We start from the raw sequence: 17,896 nt of genomic DNA, 5'->3' as shown, positions 1-17,896 counted from the left end.
ACGCTAGCCTCAGTACATGGACGCACACCGTCGAATTAATGTGCTTAGTGTGGCCGCATGCACTCGACTTTATACAATCTGTTTTAAAAACCAGTTTATGTAAAATCGGAATAATCCTGTAGTGTAGACATTCCCTTAGGATGTGAAATAATCTTCCAAGGGAGGTTGTAGAAGCCCCATTTCTTGAGACATTTAAATCCAGATTGGACAAATCACTGGAGCATGTAATGTAGGGAACAACCATGCACTGGTTGCTAAAGGATGGACTAAACAGGACCTATTTGGTCTCCAGTTCTAATTTGCAGATTCTCTGGTTATCCACCAATTGTTAAAACATAACAACAAAATATCAACGTTATGATAATACAGAAAAACAGCGTAATTAGAAACTATTCTCAAAGTTGCCTAAGAAATCATTAATTTAATATAGAGATTTGAAAAGAACTTTATTATAACTGAAATTAGTCTTAGAATTCTGATACTGAAGAGCAGTGATCTAATCAGTTCTACAAACATAATTATAAAAACTTCTCAAGTAATAGCCTTTAAACAGTGTCCTGTTTCACGAATATTGTTTTCAATTGCGCATGCACCCCATAATCAACAATAAAATGGAATGAAATATAATGAAAGGAAGACTCACCCTTTTCAAATTTTATCTTTTCTGCTTGGATCTGTCCTCCATCAGTGGGGAAAAGATATTGACTGGTCCCTGAGACTTGAATGAGATCTTCCCCCATATTGTAGCCAAGAAACTGGAAAAAGAAATGTCAGACTATGCATGGATTGGAAAGGCAGAAGGCACGAAGGAGGCAGATGGAAGACAAGCAAGGTTGCTCTCTTCTGGTTTTTTTTTTTTTTGTTCAGCCATTCAATGCTATTATACAATGATTAGCATGTAGAATTGTTAGATATTGGCATAGGAAATAGTAGCTTATTTACACTGATACCCCTTTCAAAAGACTTTAACAAACTATGGGGCAAATTATTCTCGATTACACCAATACACAACCCTATTATTATGAATGGGGGTATCTGGTTACAAGGGAAAGCAGAATTTGGCCCTATATGAACATATAACATCACTGCTTCAATGATATGCAACCATCCCTGGGGTTAGAAAGTGGTAAATAAGTTGTTTGCTCACCATGTAACAGGGAGGAAGGAGAAATTCTGGCCAAGCACATTGAGAAAAACTGTTACTTAGATTAAAAGAACCATAGGATCTTTAAGATCCAGATGAAGCAGACAGAACTTTGGTTTTCAAGGTCTTACCCAAAATATACATGAATACTAAATGGCATGGAGTTTGACTTATCCACAGCGGAAGGCCTAAATTGACTCAAAGGGATTTAAGTCTATGTCTGCAGGAGCTCTAGACCATTAACATCTGATACTTATGGGTATGTCTACACAGCACAGTAAGCTTGGGTCTGTATGACCTGCACCTGTGGACTCAATGTTTCCAAGCTCTCACTTCAGCGTCCACACTGCATTGGAAACCCAGGCCTCAGGAAAGTGCTGGCACATCCATGTTGCACTATGCAGACCAAACTCATAACTTCAGCTTCTTTGGGCTTATGCCATTGTATCTCAGGGTTGCTAGCACCTTTGCCAGCTGTAGTTGCTCTAGGGCTTGGTTCATAGTTGCTTATGGGAGAACTTGTCTGTCTGTCACGTGGGAGCTGACTGGGGTTTGGGTGGTAAACCATTTTGTGTCTGCACACTTCCAGCAGATGGAGCCATCAACACTTCTCCTACTCACTTTGTCAGTCCTATTCCGGAAATGAGGCAGAACATCTCCAAAATGAGGGTGGACATTTAAGCGGCAGTTTTTGACCTGCAAAAGGCACCCCTCAGAGGCATGTATTGATATACCAGCCATAACCCAGTGGAAGTTGTTCATCCCTGTTGCTTTAGCTGCACATTTCACAAATGTAGCCCGGCGTTTCCAGAGCAGGGCCAAAAGCAGACTGGTGGGATCACATTGTCATGTGCACGTGGGATGACCAGCAGTGGCTACACAACTTTTGCATGAAAAAGCAGATGTTCCTGGAGTTTGTGTTCACTTGCCCCGACCTTCCACCCTCATGACACCCATGTGAGGGATGCCATACCAGCCCAGAAGTGGGTAACTATAGCCATCTAGAAGCTGACTTACCCCAGACTGCTGCACGGTCCATGGCTAACAAATATGAAGTTGGCAAATAAACTGTGGGGGTTGTGACAGAGGTTTGTGAGGCCATCAGGAATGTGATGTACCCAAAGATGGTGGGCATTACAAAAGTTCCTGAAATAATTGCTGGCTTTGAGGAAATGGGTTTTCAAACTGCACTGGGGCCACTGATGGGACTTGTGCCTACAGTTTGCCTTCTGCAAAGAGCATGCATTCTTAACTGCAAAGGGTACTATTCCGCCATTATGCAGGTCCTGGTCAACCACAGGGGCAGATTCATGGACACTGGCAGGGTGTATGATGTCAGGGAGTTCCAGAGCTCAGGACTTTACCTTCATGGAGGAGCTGGAACGTTATTCCCACTGACTGACATTGCTTTAAATGGAGCCACTGTCCCTACTGTTATTCTAGGGGATGCTGCTTATCCTCTGTTGCCATGACTTGTGAAACCTTATCCTGATTTCAGAGGACCTGGCAGTAGCTGTAGGATGGTGGTGGAATATGCATTTGGCAGATTTTGTTGATGGTGCCCTTCCAGGGCCAGATCTAGGTTTTTTCCTGCCCCAAGAAAAAAAGAAAAATCAACCTCTGAGAGCACGACTGCAGAAGCAAAAAGGAAAAAACCTCACTGGAATGCCCCCCTTAGAATTGTGCCGCCCCAAGCCTGTGCTTGGTTTACTGGTGCCTAGAGCCAGTCCTGGTTCCTTCAAAACCATTTGGGTGCCTGTGTCATCAATGAAGTCCGCATTATTGGGGCCTGCTGTGTTCTGCATAATGTCTGCAAGGACCAGGGGGAATCTTTTAGCCAGCAGTGGGCTCAAGACACTGATGTGTTTCAAAATTGGTATACACCACTATATAGTGCACCTGTCATGACTGGTGATGGATCCAGATGTGCATGGAAATCAGAGATGTTTTGTTCGCCTGCATAATAGGTTTGCATGGTCCCATGCATGAGGGGGAATGAAATGATATTTGAAAAATGTTTATTATTAAATTTATTGAGAATAAGCATGTGATGACATTTATTACTTTGTGCACTTTTAACATTACCTATAATAAAACTTGTTACTGTAGCCTTGTGTGAAAATTCAAAACTTTGTTTTACACTGTTTACGTAACAGTATAAGAACCAGAAAGGCAGACCAGCTGCAGTCAAAACATACCATGCAAGAACCAAACTCATTGCCAAAATACTGAAAGGTGCATATTACCAAATGACATGGACAGCTATTTCTGGGTATTCTCTGTCCCTCCGTTCTCCTTGGCCTTTCTGGTGCATTTTACGTGTGAGGGCTACAACTGGACTGGAGTGGATAAATGCACAGGGTATAATGTCTGTTCCATGTGCTACTGTTCATTGCCTGTGAGATGGTCCTGACAACCACTGAACTGTTCCACAGCTGCATAGTCTGCAGCACACAATACCATGGAAAGCATTCACGATGTGTGGCTGGTTCAGGAGTTATAAGTGGCAGTGGAGCCTGCAATCTGGTAGCCATAAGTGCAAGTAATCGCTTGAACAGCTCCTCCTGCTACTCCTGTCTTCCCCGCTCAATCTGGGATCATGCTCCATGAATCTCTCCACTAATCTCTCCTCGCACTGTGCAGCATCTTTCTTTCCACCCTTCTTGCATCCTTATTCTTCTGATACTCAGTCTGGTCCGTCTGGAAATCTATCTGGTGATTTATTTTATCTGGCTTTTCATCAACTCATCTCAAACTCTCTTTCTCCTTGCCTGCAGAAAGTGGGTTCACTTCCCCAGGGTCTTGGTGCCACATGTTTGTCCTGCGGTGGTGGAGGGGCCTTGAAAAAAAATTGAATGTCATATTATTGGCTGCTTTAATTCAAAGTGAAAATGATACTTTTTATCAATGGACTTTATTTTATTCACAGAAAAAAATTAGCCAGTTCAGATGTCTTTTGGAGCAGCCCGGAAAGCCACTGCAAATCACGGTAAGATACACATACAAAATTCAGCTGAAATTATTTCTATAGCCTCTTCATTTTTTCGGTGGTGTGAGTGTGTGGGGGGCTTTATAAGGGGTCTAATCACTAGCTATGGTTTTTCAATCCTTTCAGGCAGGGCAAACTCTGGAGACCATTGATATTTGGGAGGTCCCTGAGTGGAAGCATGAACTTCTGTCCCAGGCTAGTGGAAGACAGCCATGTGTCTATGTTAAGGAGATACTTAGGCATCTAGTAACTGACCAGCACATTCTGGAATGGAGGGGGCTCATAAGTTATAGAGATGGCTCTAATAAGTATGCCCTGCTCCAGAACATTACCAGCCATCTGGAGCTCCACCTTTGTGAGAAGTTTGCTTTCATCACCAGCCATCAATCAGTGAAAATTTGTGGTAAAATCAACAAGATGCTGAATTAGCATGGAGACACAATACAGCCTCCTTACAAGCACCATGCATCCATGCACATGTCTGACTGAATGCCAGCCATGGGGACTCCTGTAACACAGCCAGCCAGTCACCTTTTGCTGTAATTTGGGCTCCTATATTTAAGTCAGCTATAACAGCCAGGCTTTCTGGGACTCAGTTTACAGGCAGTTTGGGATAGTGTGGCCGTGGCTGATTTATACAGTGCATTGTATTAGGCCAGGGAGATATGTGAGGCTGTTAATCGTGGAGCTCCCAACCAATACTTATAACTATCATTGAGCAACTAGTAAAACTTCCATGATAACTGGTTGTTTAACACTTTTTCTCATTTTGCAGTGTGCATTTTGAATTCCATATGGTGTTGGGGGAAAGAGGGGCAAACACTGCAGAAATGATGTGGGTTCCACCTTAAATGGAAGCACATCAAAATCTTGGCTTGCATTAATAACTTAATAGGGCCATAAGCCAGAAATCCCGCCCATCCATGCATTAGTAACAACAAACATGGGGCAAAAACTTACCAGGCTCTGCACTTGCTCTGATGGCAGTTCTGCAGCAGGTTGCTACCAAGGGGTGTCCTCAAACAGTTCCTCCAAGTATAGACCCAGGATGTGCTGTAGCTGCTCCAGCAGTATGAACTCTTTGGTTACCAGCCTCAACACCAGGATAACTTCTTGCCCTTCACCTGGTGGCTGGCTTTCCACTGGTGATGCCTGTGACTGGAGGGGTTATGAGGGAGTCATCACTGCTGAGCAGATTGTCTTGCACCACAGTGGTCTCAGTGTAAAAGAGGCAGGAAGACAGTGAGTTCCCAGAGGTGCTATTAGAATCTTTGACCTTGAGGTAGTCTGTCTTCAGCTGCTTGAATTGCTTTCTGCATTATTGAGCTGTGTGGTCGAGACCCAACACTGTCAGCTGATTGGATGTAGCTTTCTAGACATCTCTTGTGTTCTTGCTGAAGTTGAATGTCTTGCTCGTCTTGGATCAGCGGTTAACCAGAATCCATCTATGTTCCTCTGGACAGCTAGAAGCTCACAGTGCAAGACGACTTCTTAGTGCTGGTCAAAGTTAATTCATATGAGGGTTAACTGTATTTCCAGCTAAGCATTCCACATGGAAGTGAAGGGTTAAATTCTGAGCAGCTGCATTTGGCCTAGGAGTTTGCTTTGAGCTCCTTGGAAGTGAGTGAGAAGTTTTGGGATGGAAGAGTTCAGAAACACAGCCCTTGAAGATTGTGGGCTACAGTTGGAGGACTCTCCAGACCTGAGTCTGGTGACCTGGCTTGAACTGTGTCTAAACTGCAAAATGCCTGAGCTTTGACCCATGGCACAGGGGCTCTGACCCACCACCCTTGCAGAGACCATGGGCCTGAGTCTAGAGGGATTCCTGGCCCAAATCAGACTGATTTCTGGGTGGATGGAAGTGCTGCTTGGGCTTAAATCTGAGTCAGGGTGTACTGTATAGACATACTCTCAAAGTGTTAAGCCATTCCATTCAGATGCTCAGCCATAAATTGCGAAGAATTAGAATAGTGGTCTCAAGCAAATTCAGACTGAGATATTATATTTTTCTAAAGTACTGTTTTGTGGCTCTGCAGTTCCATTACTCAGGTGGTGACATAAATAGAATTGTCACCCTCCAAGAATCGAGGTGGTCAAATTCTGCAGGCAGAAGTAGTACACAGGGGCTTTAAACTGCCTGGAGTTAACTGGTAGAGAATTGCCTATTTGCAAGAGAACGCTCTGCCAGTGTATGCAACAGGAAGACATGTAAGGAATTCTGAGGACAGGTCAGCACTGAGACAGGTAGCAAAAGACATTGTGAAACTCCTCTATGCCCTATCCTGCACTGTGGAGTAAGTGCTGTAAGATAGGGCTACAGCCCAAACTTGTGTAAGGTCCAGGCAGCCCTGAATTAGGGAGCTGCAATGGGCTCTCTGGGGATCCCTTCTTACCAGTCTGTCACATCAAAGCCTAGATCTTTGAAGGGGGAATCCTTCCAATACTCATATCCATTTCACATGTAGAAAAAAATCCAAGAAATGCAAGAAAAAAGAACAGTTCAGTTGTAAAAAGATGAGATGCCTAAACAGTACAAAGAACTCTGTCAGAAAAGGGTCAGCTGCTTAAATGATGGCGTTAAATAAGACACAATTAGGGTTAACTTGTCCCTGACTCCAGTTTCACACTTGGACGATAGCTCTAATGGAGTCTTGACAGTTTAAACACCTAACCTTTTTCTAATATGATACTGTAATGTGACTTCTTACCTCATAAACTTTCTCAGAGGGTGGTGCTGGGGTACTATGCTCTTCAAGTTCAGGGATTTTTGCTGTCTCATCTTTAGACTTCTCCTTGGAAGATTTTGTCTTGGACCCCTTGCTGTCATCAGGCACTGGTATCTCCTTGCTCTGTCCTTTCTTTTTACCACCTGACTTTTCTTTCTTCTCTGCTTTCTTTTCTTCCCTTAGTCGTTCTTCCTCTAGTAGTCGATCATGCTCTTCCTTCCAAGCCTATTACAAAAAGTTAAGAATTCAGGTAACTATGATCTTGTTTTTATCAAAAGATGCTTACTGTTCTATAAAAAACTCTCCATTTGTAACTTTAATTCAGCCTCCTGAAATGGCTATGAATTCTGATACAGAGTAAAATTTTGAAAAACACCTAGTAACTTGAAAGTCAATGGGATTATTCAGAATATTTTGCATTTTTATAGCACTTCATATATTCAAAGCACAACTCTCCAATTGAGCTGCAGTTATGAGTGCTCATAACTTCTGCAAATTATGCATCAGGTTGCTCAAGTTGGGCACCAAGAAAATGAGTTAACTAGTTAATGTTTGTACTTCATATGACACTGCATTGATGGTCATCTTGCAGATTGTACATGACTCCAGGGAACTCAAAAGCATGCTGAAGAAGAATGTCCAAACGATCTTGTCTGAGATCCTTTGTGTCTCATGAGAAAAGGAAGGCAGAAGATTCTGGAAGTGAAATGCTGGCTAGATGAGTGGTGTATGGGTTTGGTTTTTAACATTGCTCAGCCTTCTGTGAGAAGAGGGACCTGTATATTTTGGATGGCTTCACCTCAGTAGAAGAGAGATCAATTTCCTCAGGGGCAGGCTGGCTAGAGTAGTCAGGAGAGCATTAAATTAACAACAAAAGGGCAGGGTAAAAAGGGAAGATATAAATGTTAAGCTAGCACAAAACTGGGATGTTGGGAACAAAATTAGTCAAGGAACCCAAAGAAATGTAGAGAAGAAATTCTTCAGTTGCCTATACACGAATGGTAGGGGTAAAAAATAAGAGGAACTGGAATGCCTCATTTATGAGCATAAATTTTATCTAGTTGGTATTAATGAAACCTGTTGGGATGTCTCCCATGACTGGAACGTTAAAATCAATGGTAATAACCTACTTAAGAAGGAGCAAGCATGCAAAAGGGAACAGGAAGTGGCACTGTTTTGACAATAGGGTCAGAATCACTGATCACACGGAAGAAAATGATCTTGAATGCTTATGCATCAACATGCTAACATATAAAACATAAAATGGGGTATTAGTTGGCATCTGCAATAGACAACCAAATCACAATAGGGAACAGAATAGTTGGCTCCTTATGCACCTATCTATAATGTGTAGGAAAAAATGCTGTGTGATCATGGGGGATTCAATCTGAGTGACAATGTGCTGGAGGTTTCATCCTTGGAAGACATCCAAGGAATTTCTGAATAGTATAGATGACAATTTCCTAACTCAAAAAGTGTTGAATTCAACAAGGGAGAATTCTATATTAGACCTTGTCCTAATAGATAAAGGGGAACTGATCACAGAACTAAAAATTAATGGAAACTGAGGTACAAGTTTTCATGACTTGATTAGATTTATAATGTGCAAACAGAATAAAGTCCAGACCAATAATGTATATACTTAGTGCTTTAAAAGGGCCAGTTTCACAAAGCTGAAAACAATTATGAGCCAAATCAGCTAGGAGGAAGATTATAATTAGAAAAAATGTGAGTGGTAATTGGGAATTGTTTAAGAACATTTTACTAGGTGCCCAAAAAGCCACAATCCCATAACTGAAGAACATGTCTGTACAGGTTAAAAAAAACAACCTGGTTTAGAAGCGAAATGAAGGAAGCTGTAAAAATAAATAAATAATAATAATAAAAAAATAACATATAACAAATGGAAGACAAGGGAAGCTGATAGTAATTAATATAAATCAGAAGCTAGGAATTGCAGAAGATTGAGAGGGGAAGCAAAGGGACATAGGAAATCCATGGCATGTAGAATTAAGGACTATAAAAATGAATTTAAGTACTTTAGGAAAAAAAAGAATCCTAAAAATGGTATTGGTTCATTACTAGATAGAAATAATAGACATCGATCCCAGACAAGATAATAGAGTGGCTGATAGAGGGCTTGATTAATAAAGAATTAAAGGAGAGTAATATAATTAATGCAAATTAACATAGTTTGATGTCTTGTTTTGATGAGATTACAAGTTTCGTTGATAAAGGTAAAAGTATGCCTGTAATATATTTAGACTTCTGTAAGGTAATTGATTGGTATTGTACCACATTTTGATTAAAAAAACTCTAGAAATATACAAAATTAACATGGCACATATCAGATAGATTAAAAACTGGCTAAATCATCGGTCTCAAAATGTAACTGTAAATGGGGAATCATCATCAAACAGGTGTGTTTCGAGTGGGGTTCTGCAGGGATTGGTCGTTGGCCCTACACTGTTTAACGCTGCTATTAATGACCTGGAAGAAAACATAAGATCTTCAGTGATAAAATTTGCAGATGACACAAAATTGGGGGAGTGGTAGATAATGAAGAGGATAGCTCACTGATACAGACGATTATGAATCACTCGGTAAATTGGCTGTGAACAAACAATGTACATTTTAATTGTCTAAATGTAAATGTATATGTCATAAACAGATAGTTAAGGGTTAATGTCTCTTTTACCTGTAAAGGGTTACAAACAGTGAACCTGGAACACCTGACCAGAGGACCAATCAGGAGACAAGATACTTTCAAATCTCGGTGGAGGGAAGTCTTTGTTTGTGTGTTGTCTTTGTCTGTTGTTCTCTCTGGGTTCTGAGAGTGACCGGACATACCTACAGGCTCTCTAATTTTCTGTTTAAGTAGTAAGTACAAGTAGAAAGACGATTTAGTCTTTTTGATTGTTTTCTGTATTTGCAAATGTGTATCTGGCTGGTAGAATTTTAAATGTGTATTTTGCTGGAAAGATTTTATTTTGTATTTGTGCTGGGGGGAGGTTTCTCTCTCGTGTCTATAAGCTGAAAGACCCTGTAATATTCCATCTTGATTTACAGAGATAATTTTTACTTTTTATTTCTTTTATTAAAAGCTTTTCTTTTTTAAAGACTTGATTGATTTTTCCCCCCTTGTTAAGGCTCAAAGGAACTGAGTCTGTACTCACCAGGGAATTGGTGGGAGAAGGGAGAGAGAGGAAGGAGGGGAAGGTGAATTTCCTCTTTGTTTTAGATTCACGAAGCTTGAATCTGTATTGCCTCTGGGTGAGGGGAAAAGAGGAGGGGGGAAGGGGTTTTCCTCTCTGTTTTAAGATTCAAGGAGTTTGAATCACAGTGATCTCCTAGTGTATGCAACGAGGGAAAGATCTGAGAGATAGAAAAGGAGGGGGAATGGTTTATTCCCCTTTGTTATGAGACTCAAGGGGTTTGGGTCTGGTGGTCCCCAGGGAAGGATCTGGGGGGTTAGGGACTTTATACCATGACAGTATATAACAAAGAATGTAGGCCATATCTTGAGAAATAGTGAGTCTGAAAAAGATTTGGGGGTCATGATGGATAATCAGCTGAACATGAGTTCCAAATGTGATCCTGTGGCCAAATGGGCTAATGCAAACCTAAGATGCATAAACAGGAGAATCTTGAATAAGAGTAAAGAGGTTATTTTGCCTTTGTATTTGACACTGGTGTGAGTGCTGCTGGAATACTGTGTCCAGTTCTGGTGCCCACAATTCAAGAATGATGTTGATAAACTGGAGAGAAACCCTCCAGAGAAGAGGCACGAGAATAATTAAAGGATTAGAAAACATTTTTTATAGTGATAAACTAAATATATTGAGTTCTTTGAGTCTAACAAAGAGAAGGTTAAGGGGTGACTTGATTACAGTCTATAGCAGTGGTTCCCATACTGGGCTTTGTGAACCCCTGAGGTTTTGCAAAATGTTATCGGAGATTCTCAGGAAAAAATTCCCTAAGGGTGGACAGAGCTGTCCCTAGGGAACCCGGGCAACACGAGACCAGCAGCCTGGAGCCTTTGGGACTTCCAAGAGCTAAGCAGATCAAAGCAAGCCTATCTATCACACTGAGGAGATTTAAACTTTAAGACTCCTTATAAGAAATGGAAAGGGAGGTAGATATTTTTTGCTGTTTTTAAAATTAAATAGGCTGCTAGTGTTGTTTTTAAATTACGAAGAACAAGTTTAAGCTTTCTTGTAATGTGCGTTGTTTGCCTGGACTGCCCAAGACCTGAATGCTTGTGTAAGAGGAACTCTTTGAGTTGGCTTCTTAAATACCTTCAAGCTGTTTCACATCTGATACTTCTTGATGAAACATAGGAGCCTTGTCTTATAATAGGCTTATTCAAAGTGATACAAGCTACGAAAGTGAGATCTTGGAAGAGTGTTGCTGTTTTCATAATGTAATAAAAATACTCATCTATAGGTATCTATGTGGGGAACAAATATTTAACAATGAGCTCTTCAGCCTAGCAGAGAAAGGCATAACATGGTGCAATGGCTGAAAGTTGAAGCTAGACAGATTCAGACTGGAAATAAGGCAATAATTAACAGTGAGAGTAATTAATCATTGGAACAACTTACCAAGGGTTATGGTGGATTTTCCATCACTGACTATTTTTAAATCAAGATTTTATGTTTTTCTAAAAGATGTGCTCTATGAATTATTTTGGGAAAATTCTGTGGCCTGTGTTATACAAGAGGTCAGACTAGATGATTAGAGCTCGTCTTGATCCACGCTCAGCCCTGGCCCTGGCTGCTGCTTTCCATCTGGCCAGGGGGGAGAGGGTGTCAACAATTACAACTTATGGTGATTAGGAGCCCCAGCCTGGCTCCCTACAGTGGCCCCTGGCAGTTTCAAGGAAGCCATCACAGCACTGCCTGGTGAAGAGCTGAGATTGGGATCTGCCATTTGGAGCATTAGCAGGTAGGTGTGTGTGTGTGGGGGGATGACGACACCTCTGTCCTTGTGGGGGAAGGGAGGAAGAATCAAGGTTGAAGGGGTCCAGCCCCAGCAGGGGGATTTGGGTGAGACTGGGATCCATAGCTTGAAGCATGAGCAGGTGTTTGTGGGGCAGTCTATCCCATCCCCATAGACAGCGAGGGCCCCCTCATACACTCTGATCCCCATGCCATCACACACAACCCAATCCCCATCGCCTGCTGGGCCAGGGTCCTCTCACCCACCCTGATCCCTCCTGTCATCTGGGCCAGGACCCCCTCACACATCCCAATCCACCAACTGGGGAAAGACTATTGGACTTTTGCTTTTCTTGTCTCACCTTGAGAGAGCCTTCTCTGACAAAAGGATTTTTTTCTGGAAGTTCCGGTGTGACCTCTGCTTTACCGTCCAGTCCTGATGTACTGCCTTTGAGAAATGAGAGGGGAACAATAAATATATTGCCAAAATAAAATAAAATAAGTCTGGTTCAGTGCAAAGGACAGGATGGAATCCCTGTTTAAAATCCTTGTTTCTCTGGTCAGAAGGTTAGAAGAGCAGATACACTGGTGTTTCACAATTATTATTTAATTGTATTACAATTCAATGGCAAAACCCTATGCTACCGCACAGTTAAGGTTGTTTGGTGGCATATTGTTCCCTTGCAGAATGGTGAGTTGAACAAAACTCAAACTTTTGAGGGTTTGGAATCAGTTTTCTGGGATATAATTGGAAAGATACCAACTTTTTGTTTTCTTAGGAGATGCAGCTTTTTTGCTAGTGGAGGCACAGGGTTTATCTTCAGGAGGTCTCTCTGTCATGGCTTTAGCTAGTTTAAGGGTATCCAGTTCCTTAGCCATTTTTTCTTCCTGATACTTGGTTTCTTCCTTTGTCATCCAGTCTTCAATTGAGTTGGCCACCAGCTCCAGATAGTTTCTGAAAAGAAACATATTACTTCTATTAACAGTGAAAATACTGTATTAATTGATATGATATTGGAACATACAATATCTTTTTCATTCTACCTTTCACTAGAGACAGTCTTGGTTTTTTAGCTGCTATCTGAACATTTTACCATAATCTTTAAGAGTCAGGTAGAGTTTACCAGGTTTTTTTTTCTGTATGGGAATTTTTATCTTTGCCTTATTGATCTTTGCTCACTACATTTTATGTTTAACATCTGAGTTCTCTTTTCTGCAAAAGCATCATTTGCCAATAATTATAATAATAAAAAAATAAAGCTAGCCATAAATCACCATTGATTAATTTAGCTTAACGAGGATCAGTAAGAAGAGTCAGAATCTTGATTCTCCCTTCTTAGTGGTTTACAACCACTGTAATTCCACTGACTTCACTAGAGTTACTCCTGATTTATACTGGCCCTTAGCATTTGTTCACTTAACCACCCTCTGCATATATGAAGGAACACATTCTAATCAAACTTACACAGACACATAAAAGATGGAACTAAATTGCTGTAAGATAAATGGAAAACTTACACCGCACACCTCATCCTGAGGATGGTGGCACAGTCTTGCTGACTTGTGGGGTCATGTAAGGCAGGTTTGAAATAAGATCACTCATTATACAAAACTTCTCAAGGAAGGTGTCCAATCTTGTGCCTATCTATAAATTCTACCTATTTAGTAAGGGTGAGAATATATTTGTCTCGATTGATTTTGAAGTCAAGTCAGGAAAACATCTGGAGAACCATGTGAACATCTCTGATGACCTGTTGTGATGTGTGCCCCCAAATCAATCAGTCATCAGCATATGTGGACAACTGAAGGCCTTGTTTCTTCAAATGAACTGCTACCACTGAGAGTCATTTGGTAAACGCCTTTGGAGCTTTTGAGAGACCAAATGGTAGGATTTCGAATTGGTACTGAAGGCCATTGACTATAAAATGTAGATATTTCCTGTGGGCTGGATAGATTGACACGTGCAAGCATCCTGCAAATCAAATGTTGTGAACAACTTCATGGGATCTAGAGAGAGGATTATTGACTAAAGAGTCAAATTTTAAGTGATGGATGAATTTGTTGAGATGTTTTTGAGATCTAATATAAGATGCCAACCCCCTTTCTTCTTCAGAATGAGGAAGTAGTGGGAATTGAACACCTGGTTGCAGAATGCTGGAGGCACCATCTTTATTACACCCCATTGAAGAAAAGTCTGTCTCCGTACAAGACAGGCTCCCATGCAAAGAGTTCATGAAAAGGGACTGGGTAGGGTGTGTGGAGTTGGTCTAGATTGTAATTATACTGAATATCCTTGCTGGATATTCTAAGACACACTGGTTGGTAGTAATTGCAATCCACGAATCTGCAGAAAAAGGAAGGAGGTTGACAAACGCAGGGGAGAAGATGTACAGATCTTCATAAACTGGTTGAAGACTCTTGACTGCAGCATCAAACCTGCAACTTTTGCCTGATGATGAGTATGCAGTAACAGTAAATGAAGGAGGGCTACTTTTTCTTTCGGAAATATAGTCCTTTCTTGTAAAATTCAGGAGCCTTTTGTTGGCATGAATGTAAGGATGATGGAGGCCCTTCACTCAAGAAGGACTGAGGTCTACTTTGCTTCTTCTTCTGGAACATGATATCTAGGCCTAGAAATCAAAGTGTTGCCCTGGAGTCTTTTAAAAGAATAAAGCATCTCTCAAGTCTTTGAATTTAAAAAACACAGCCCTCAAAAGGAAGGTCCTCAATTGTGGCTTGGTCTTCTTCTGGAATGTCTCACGACTGTAGTCATGATGTTCTGTGCACAGTGACTGCAGTAGCCATTGATCCTGACACCATGTCAGAAACATCCAAAAAGGCCTGTTATACAATTTTCACCACCAGCTAGCCCTCCAAAGCCTGCTGCTTAGATTTTTCATGATCCACTGCTACAACTAAAGATCCAGGGATGTGTTTGGTAAAAAAATACTCATACCCTATAGGAGAAAATTGTTATCTCCAACCTGCTCTTGTTGATGTAACAGAAATGGATACAGGAGTTTGCCACAAATCATTGACTGGTTTAAGGATACCATAATTTACAGGAAAGGTCAAGTGACACTGAGAAACCAGATGCAGAATATCAACTAACTTGTCTGATCTTTCCTGGATGACTTCTAGAGATATCTCCAGAGTATCCACCATTCTTTTAAGAAGGTCCTAAAATCCTTAAAGTCATTAACTGTGGAAAAAGTAGATGGTGCCACAACTTTATCTGGTTTTGAAGAAGAAACTTTCAAAAGGATAGGTTCACAAGATCTCCCTCCTCAGTATGAGGTTCTTGCTCAAATTCCTGATGGAGCACTTTGCTTGAGGACTGCAGTATCTTAGATGACTCCTTAGAAGGAAGTGACCTATTTCTATATTGGGATCTAAATGAATAAGGAGCAGAAAATAAGAGAATAAGGAACAGGATCCACTGACCGATCTGTAGAGGAGGTTCAGTAAGTTTCTGAGGAGCACGAGGTCTCTTAGAGCCTGATGACCTCTTAGCTCCTGGCAGAGTATCTCCGGTAGCTGAAGCACTGACAGAAACTGGTTTTGAAGGAGCAGCAGCAGACTGCCTTTAAAGAGGGAACTCAGAGATAGAGACATATTTCACTGATCTTTCCATTAAAAATAATTTCTGACAGGCATCATGAGCTTTTTGTATGCACTTAGAGAAAGATTTGCAAAATGAATGTTTGCTGGGGATCTATAATTCCACTTGACAAAAAAGGCATGTATTAGTCCATTGTTTGAAGGCATAGCTGCCTTGCGGCCAGAACAGATTTTAAAGCCTGGAGACAACATCTCATCCATTAGATCTATGATTTGGTACCAAGTGGAAACTCAAAACAAGTTAAAAATCTCTCTCTTTTTTTTGTCAATGGACTTGAATGAAACTTACTAGTTATGAAGAATTACAAAAAAAAAGATCAAACTCACTAGTAACCTCTAAACATAATGTAACAGGCTATAGGAAAGCAGATAGACACTGTACCTCTCCAACACGCTGCCATGGTGGTAGGAAAGAACTGAGTAGCGGCTGGGGCTTCTCCATCTTTTATGCCTGAAGAGAAGGAGCCTGAGGGTGTGCAGGATGCATATGCAGCCTTAACAGATACTGCTGGCTAAAAGTTTCTGAGATCATGCACATGAGACACACACACCTACACAGGATCTATACGAAGAAATGTTTGAAGAACACTCATTCCATTGGATGATCTGTTCCTGACTAACACAGAGCAAGTTTTGCTTGGTATAGCGATATAATGTGAACAAACAATTTGTAGTTATAAAAAAAATTTAACTGCTAGAATGAAAATTATGACATTTCAGCTATTTCAAAAGATGTTCCAAGGATAGTGAGACATCATATGAAACAGAGACTGTTCTTGAAAAACCAGGACAAATGGACATATTTTATTTTATTTCAAATAGCTGCTGCTCCTTTTGCTTGTTTCCTTAAAGAAAAATATGTTGGGCTGGGATAGAAAATACACACTTTTTCTGTATAAGCACTGAGTACCTCCTGTCCCACTTATAATATGGTTATCCTTACAAGACCCCACAAATTCTTACAAACCATGCCACAGAGAATCTCACATTTTTCACTGACTACTCTATTGTTTGGATTACCCCTGAACCACAGCACCAAAATCAGGTGTTGTGGAAACTAATTAGGGACAAAGAATAGACCCTTTGTTTGTATTCTCTATGATTTGGAGTTCCAAGAAGAAATTGTTCAAGGTATTGTGAAATTGCTTCTGTAAACCTTGTCCTGTTGTGACATTTGACCAGTTCATATATGGGTAGTTGAAGGAACTGATTTGTTTAATTAGACTTAGCTGGCTCTTTGATTTCCCTCAGAATAGTGCCCCCAATATAGTTTTTCCTGATATGGAAGCCAGTATTGTTATATCCTTGGAGGCAGTCGGTTGAGGAAGAAATCAGTTGAGGCCAGGCAGCAGACAGCTAACAAAACTACCATTTATTTACACACACAGAGCTCACCTAACCGGCCGAAGCAGGCTAGGCTATCTAGGCTATCCCCTAATAATCTAACTCAGTTGCCATGGGAACAAAAACCATGACAACCAAATACACAACATATTCCCCCCCCTCTAATAAGAATATCCTCTAAATAAAACACACACTAGACTAGAGAAGGAGGGTAGACTGCCTCCATTCCCGGCTAAACCCTGGGGATTATTTTGCCCCATAACCGTGGGTTTGCCCTAGCTAAAGATCCAGCCAATGAGGAGGGCTTCTATCTCTAGGTGGATTATGGCGAACTCCTGGTGTTGTTGCACCTGAAAGTTCCATGGGCTCAGGGTCCACAGGACGAACAGGGAGGAGGTGGTATCAGCTAGTGCTGGGCAAAGGGGTATCTCAGCCGCCGGCAGTAATGGAGGAGAACAGTCAGGAACAGGTGATTCGTGATTTGGTGTCTCACTGGAAGAGGTGAAGTCAGACCAGTCAACTGCAGATGTGTCCTGAGGACTGGCATGACCTGGCAACAGCTGATCTACATGTCGCCGCCAGGTAAGATTCTCTGCAGTCCGGACTGTGTAGGAAACAGGTCCTGTTGGAGTGATGATCGTGGCAGGGACCCATTTAGCTCTGGAAGTATAATTCCAAGCCAAAACTGGCTGTCTCGGGCTAAAGGTTCGGTCTTTTGCTCTGGGTGCCCGTCTGATGACTTGATATTGCTGCTGATGTTGCACAATTTGTTGGGGTTCAGAAGGTTTCAGCAGATCAAAGCAAGTGCGCAGCTGTCGTCCCATCATTAGAAAGGCCGGGGATGCCTGGGTCGTAGCATGAGGTGTTTCTGTAGGAAAGTAAGAAGGTATGCAGACGCTTTTGAATGGAGCGTTGTCCCCTTGCTGATTTCAAAGCGTGTTTCATTGTCTGCACAAATCTTTCAGCTAATCCGTTGGTGGATGGATGATATAGTGCTGACGTGATGTGGTGTATCCCATTTGCCTTCATAAAGTTTTGAAACTTCTGAGAGACGAACTGCGGTCCGTTGTCGCTCACAAGTTGTTCTGGGAGACCGAAACCACTAAAGAGTCCCCATAGTTTTTGGATAGTA

General features: G+C 41.4%; 1 protein-coding gene across 4 annotated transcripts in view; it reads right to left on the bottom strand.

The window, feature by feature from the left end:
* SPAG17 (sperm associated antigen 17) overlaps positions 1–17,896 on the bottom strand; it is a 301,346-nt gene that overhangs the window by 98,942 nt on the left and 184,508 nt on the right. For all 4 annotated transcript variants that reach the window (XR_004372764.2, XM_032773620.2, XM_075071732.1 and 1 more), the window contains exons 18-21: positions 12,564–12,754; positions 12,162–12,247; positions 6,842–7,084; positions 644–755 (exon numbers count right to left, since the gene is read on the bottom strand). Coding sequence is in view for 3 of the 4 variants with exons in the window: in XM_032773620.2 (XP_032629511.1) it covers positions 644–755; positions 6,842–7,084; positions 12,162–12,247; positions 12,564–12,754 (632 nt within the window). In the remaining variant the exon portion in view is untranslated. The remainder of the gene's footprint in view (positions 1–643; positions 756–6,841; positions 7,085–12,161; positions 12,248–12,563; positions 12,755–17,896) is intronic.

This window comes from Chelonoidis abingdonii, chromosome 1 (assembly GCF_003597395.2).
Source record: "Chelonoidis abingdonii isolate Lonesome George chromosome 1, CheloAbing_2.0, whole genome shotgun sequence".
Classification (NCBI taxonomy): domain Eukaryota; kingdom Metazoa; phylum Chordata; order Testudines; family Testudinidae; genus Chelonoidis; species Chelonoidis abingdonii.
The sequence above is the reverse complement of the archived record's forward strand: the minus strand, read 5'-3'. Positions and strand labels throughout refer to the sequence as shown.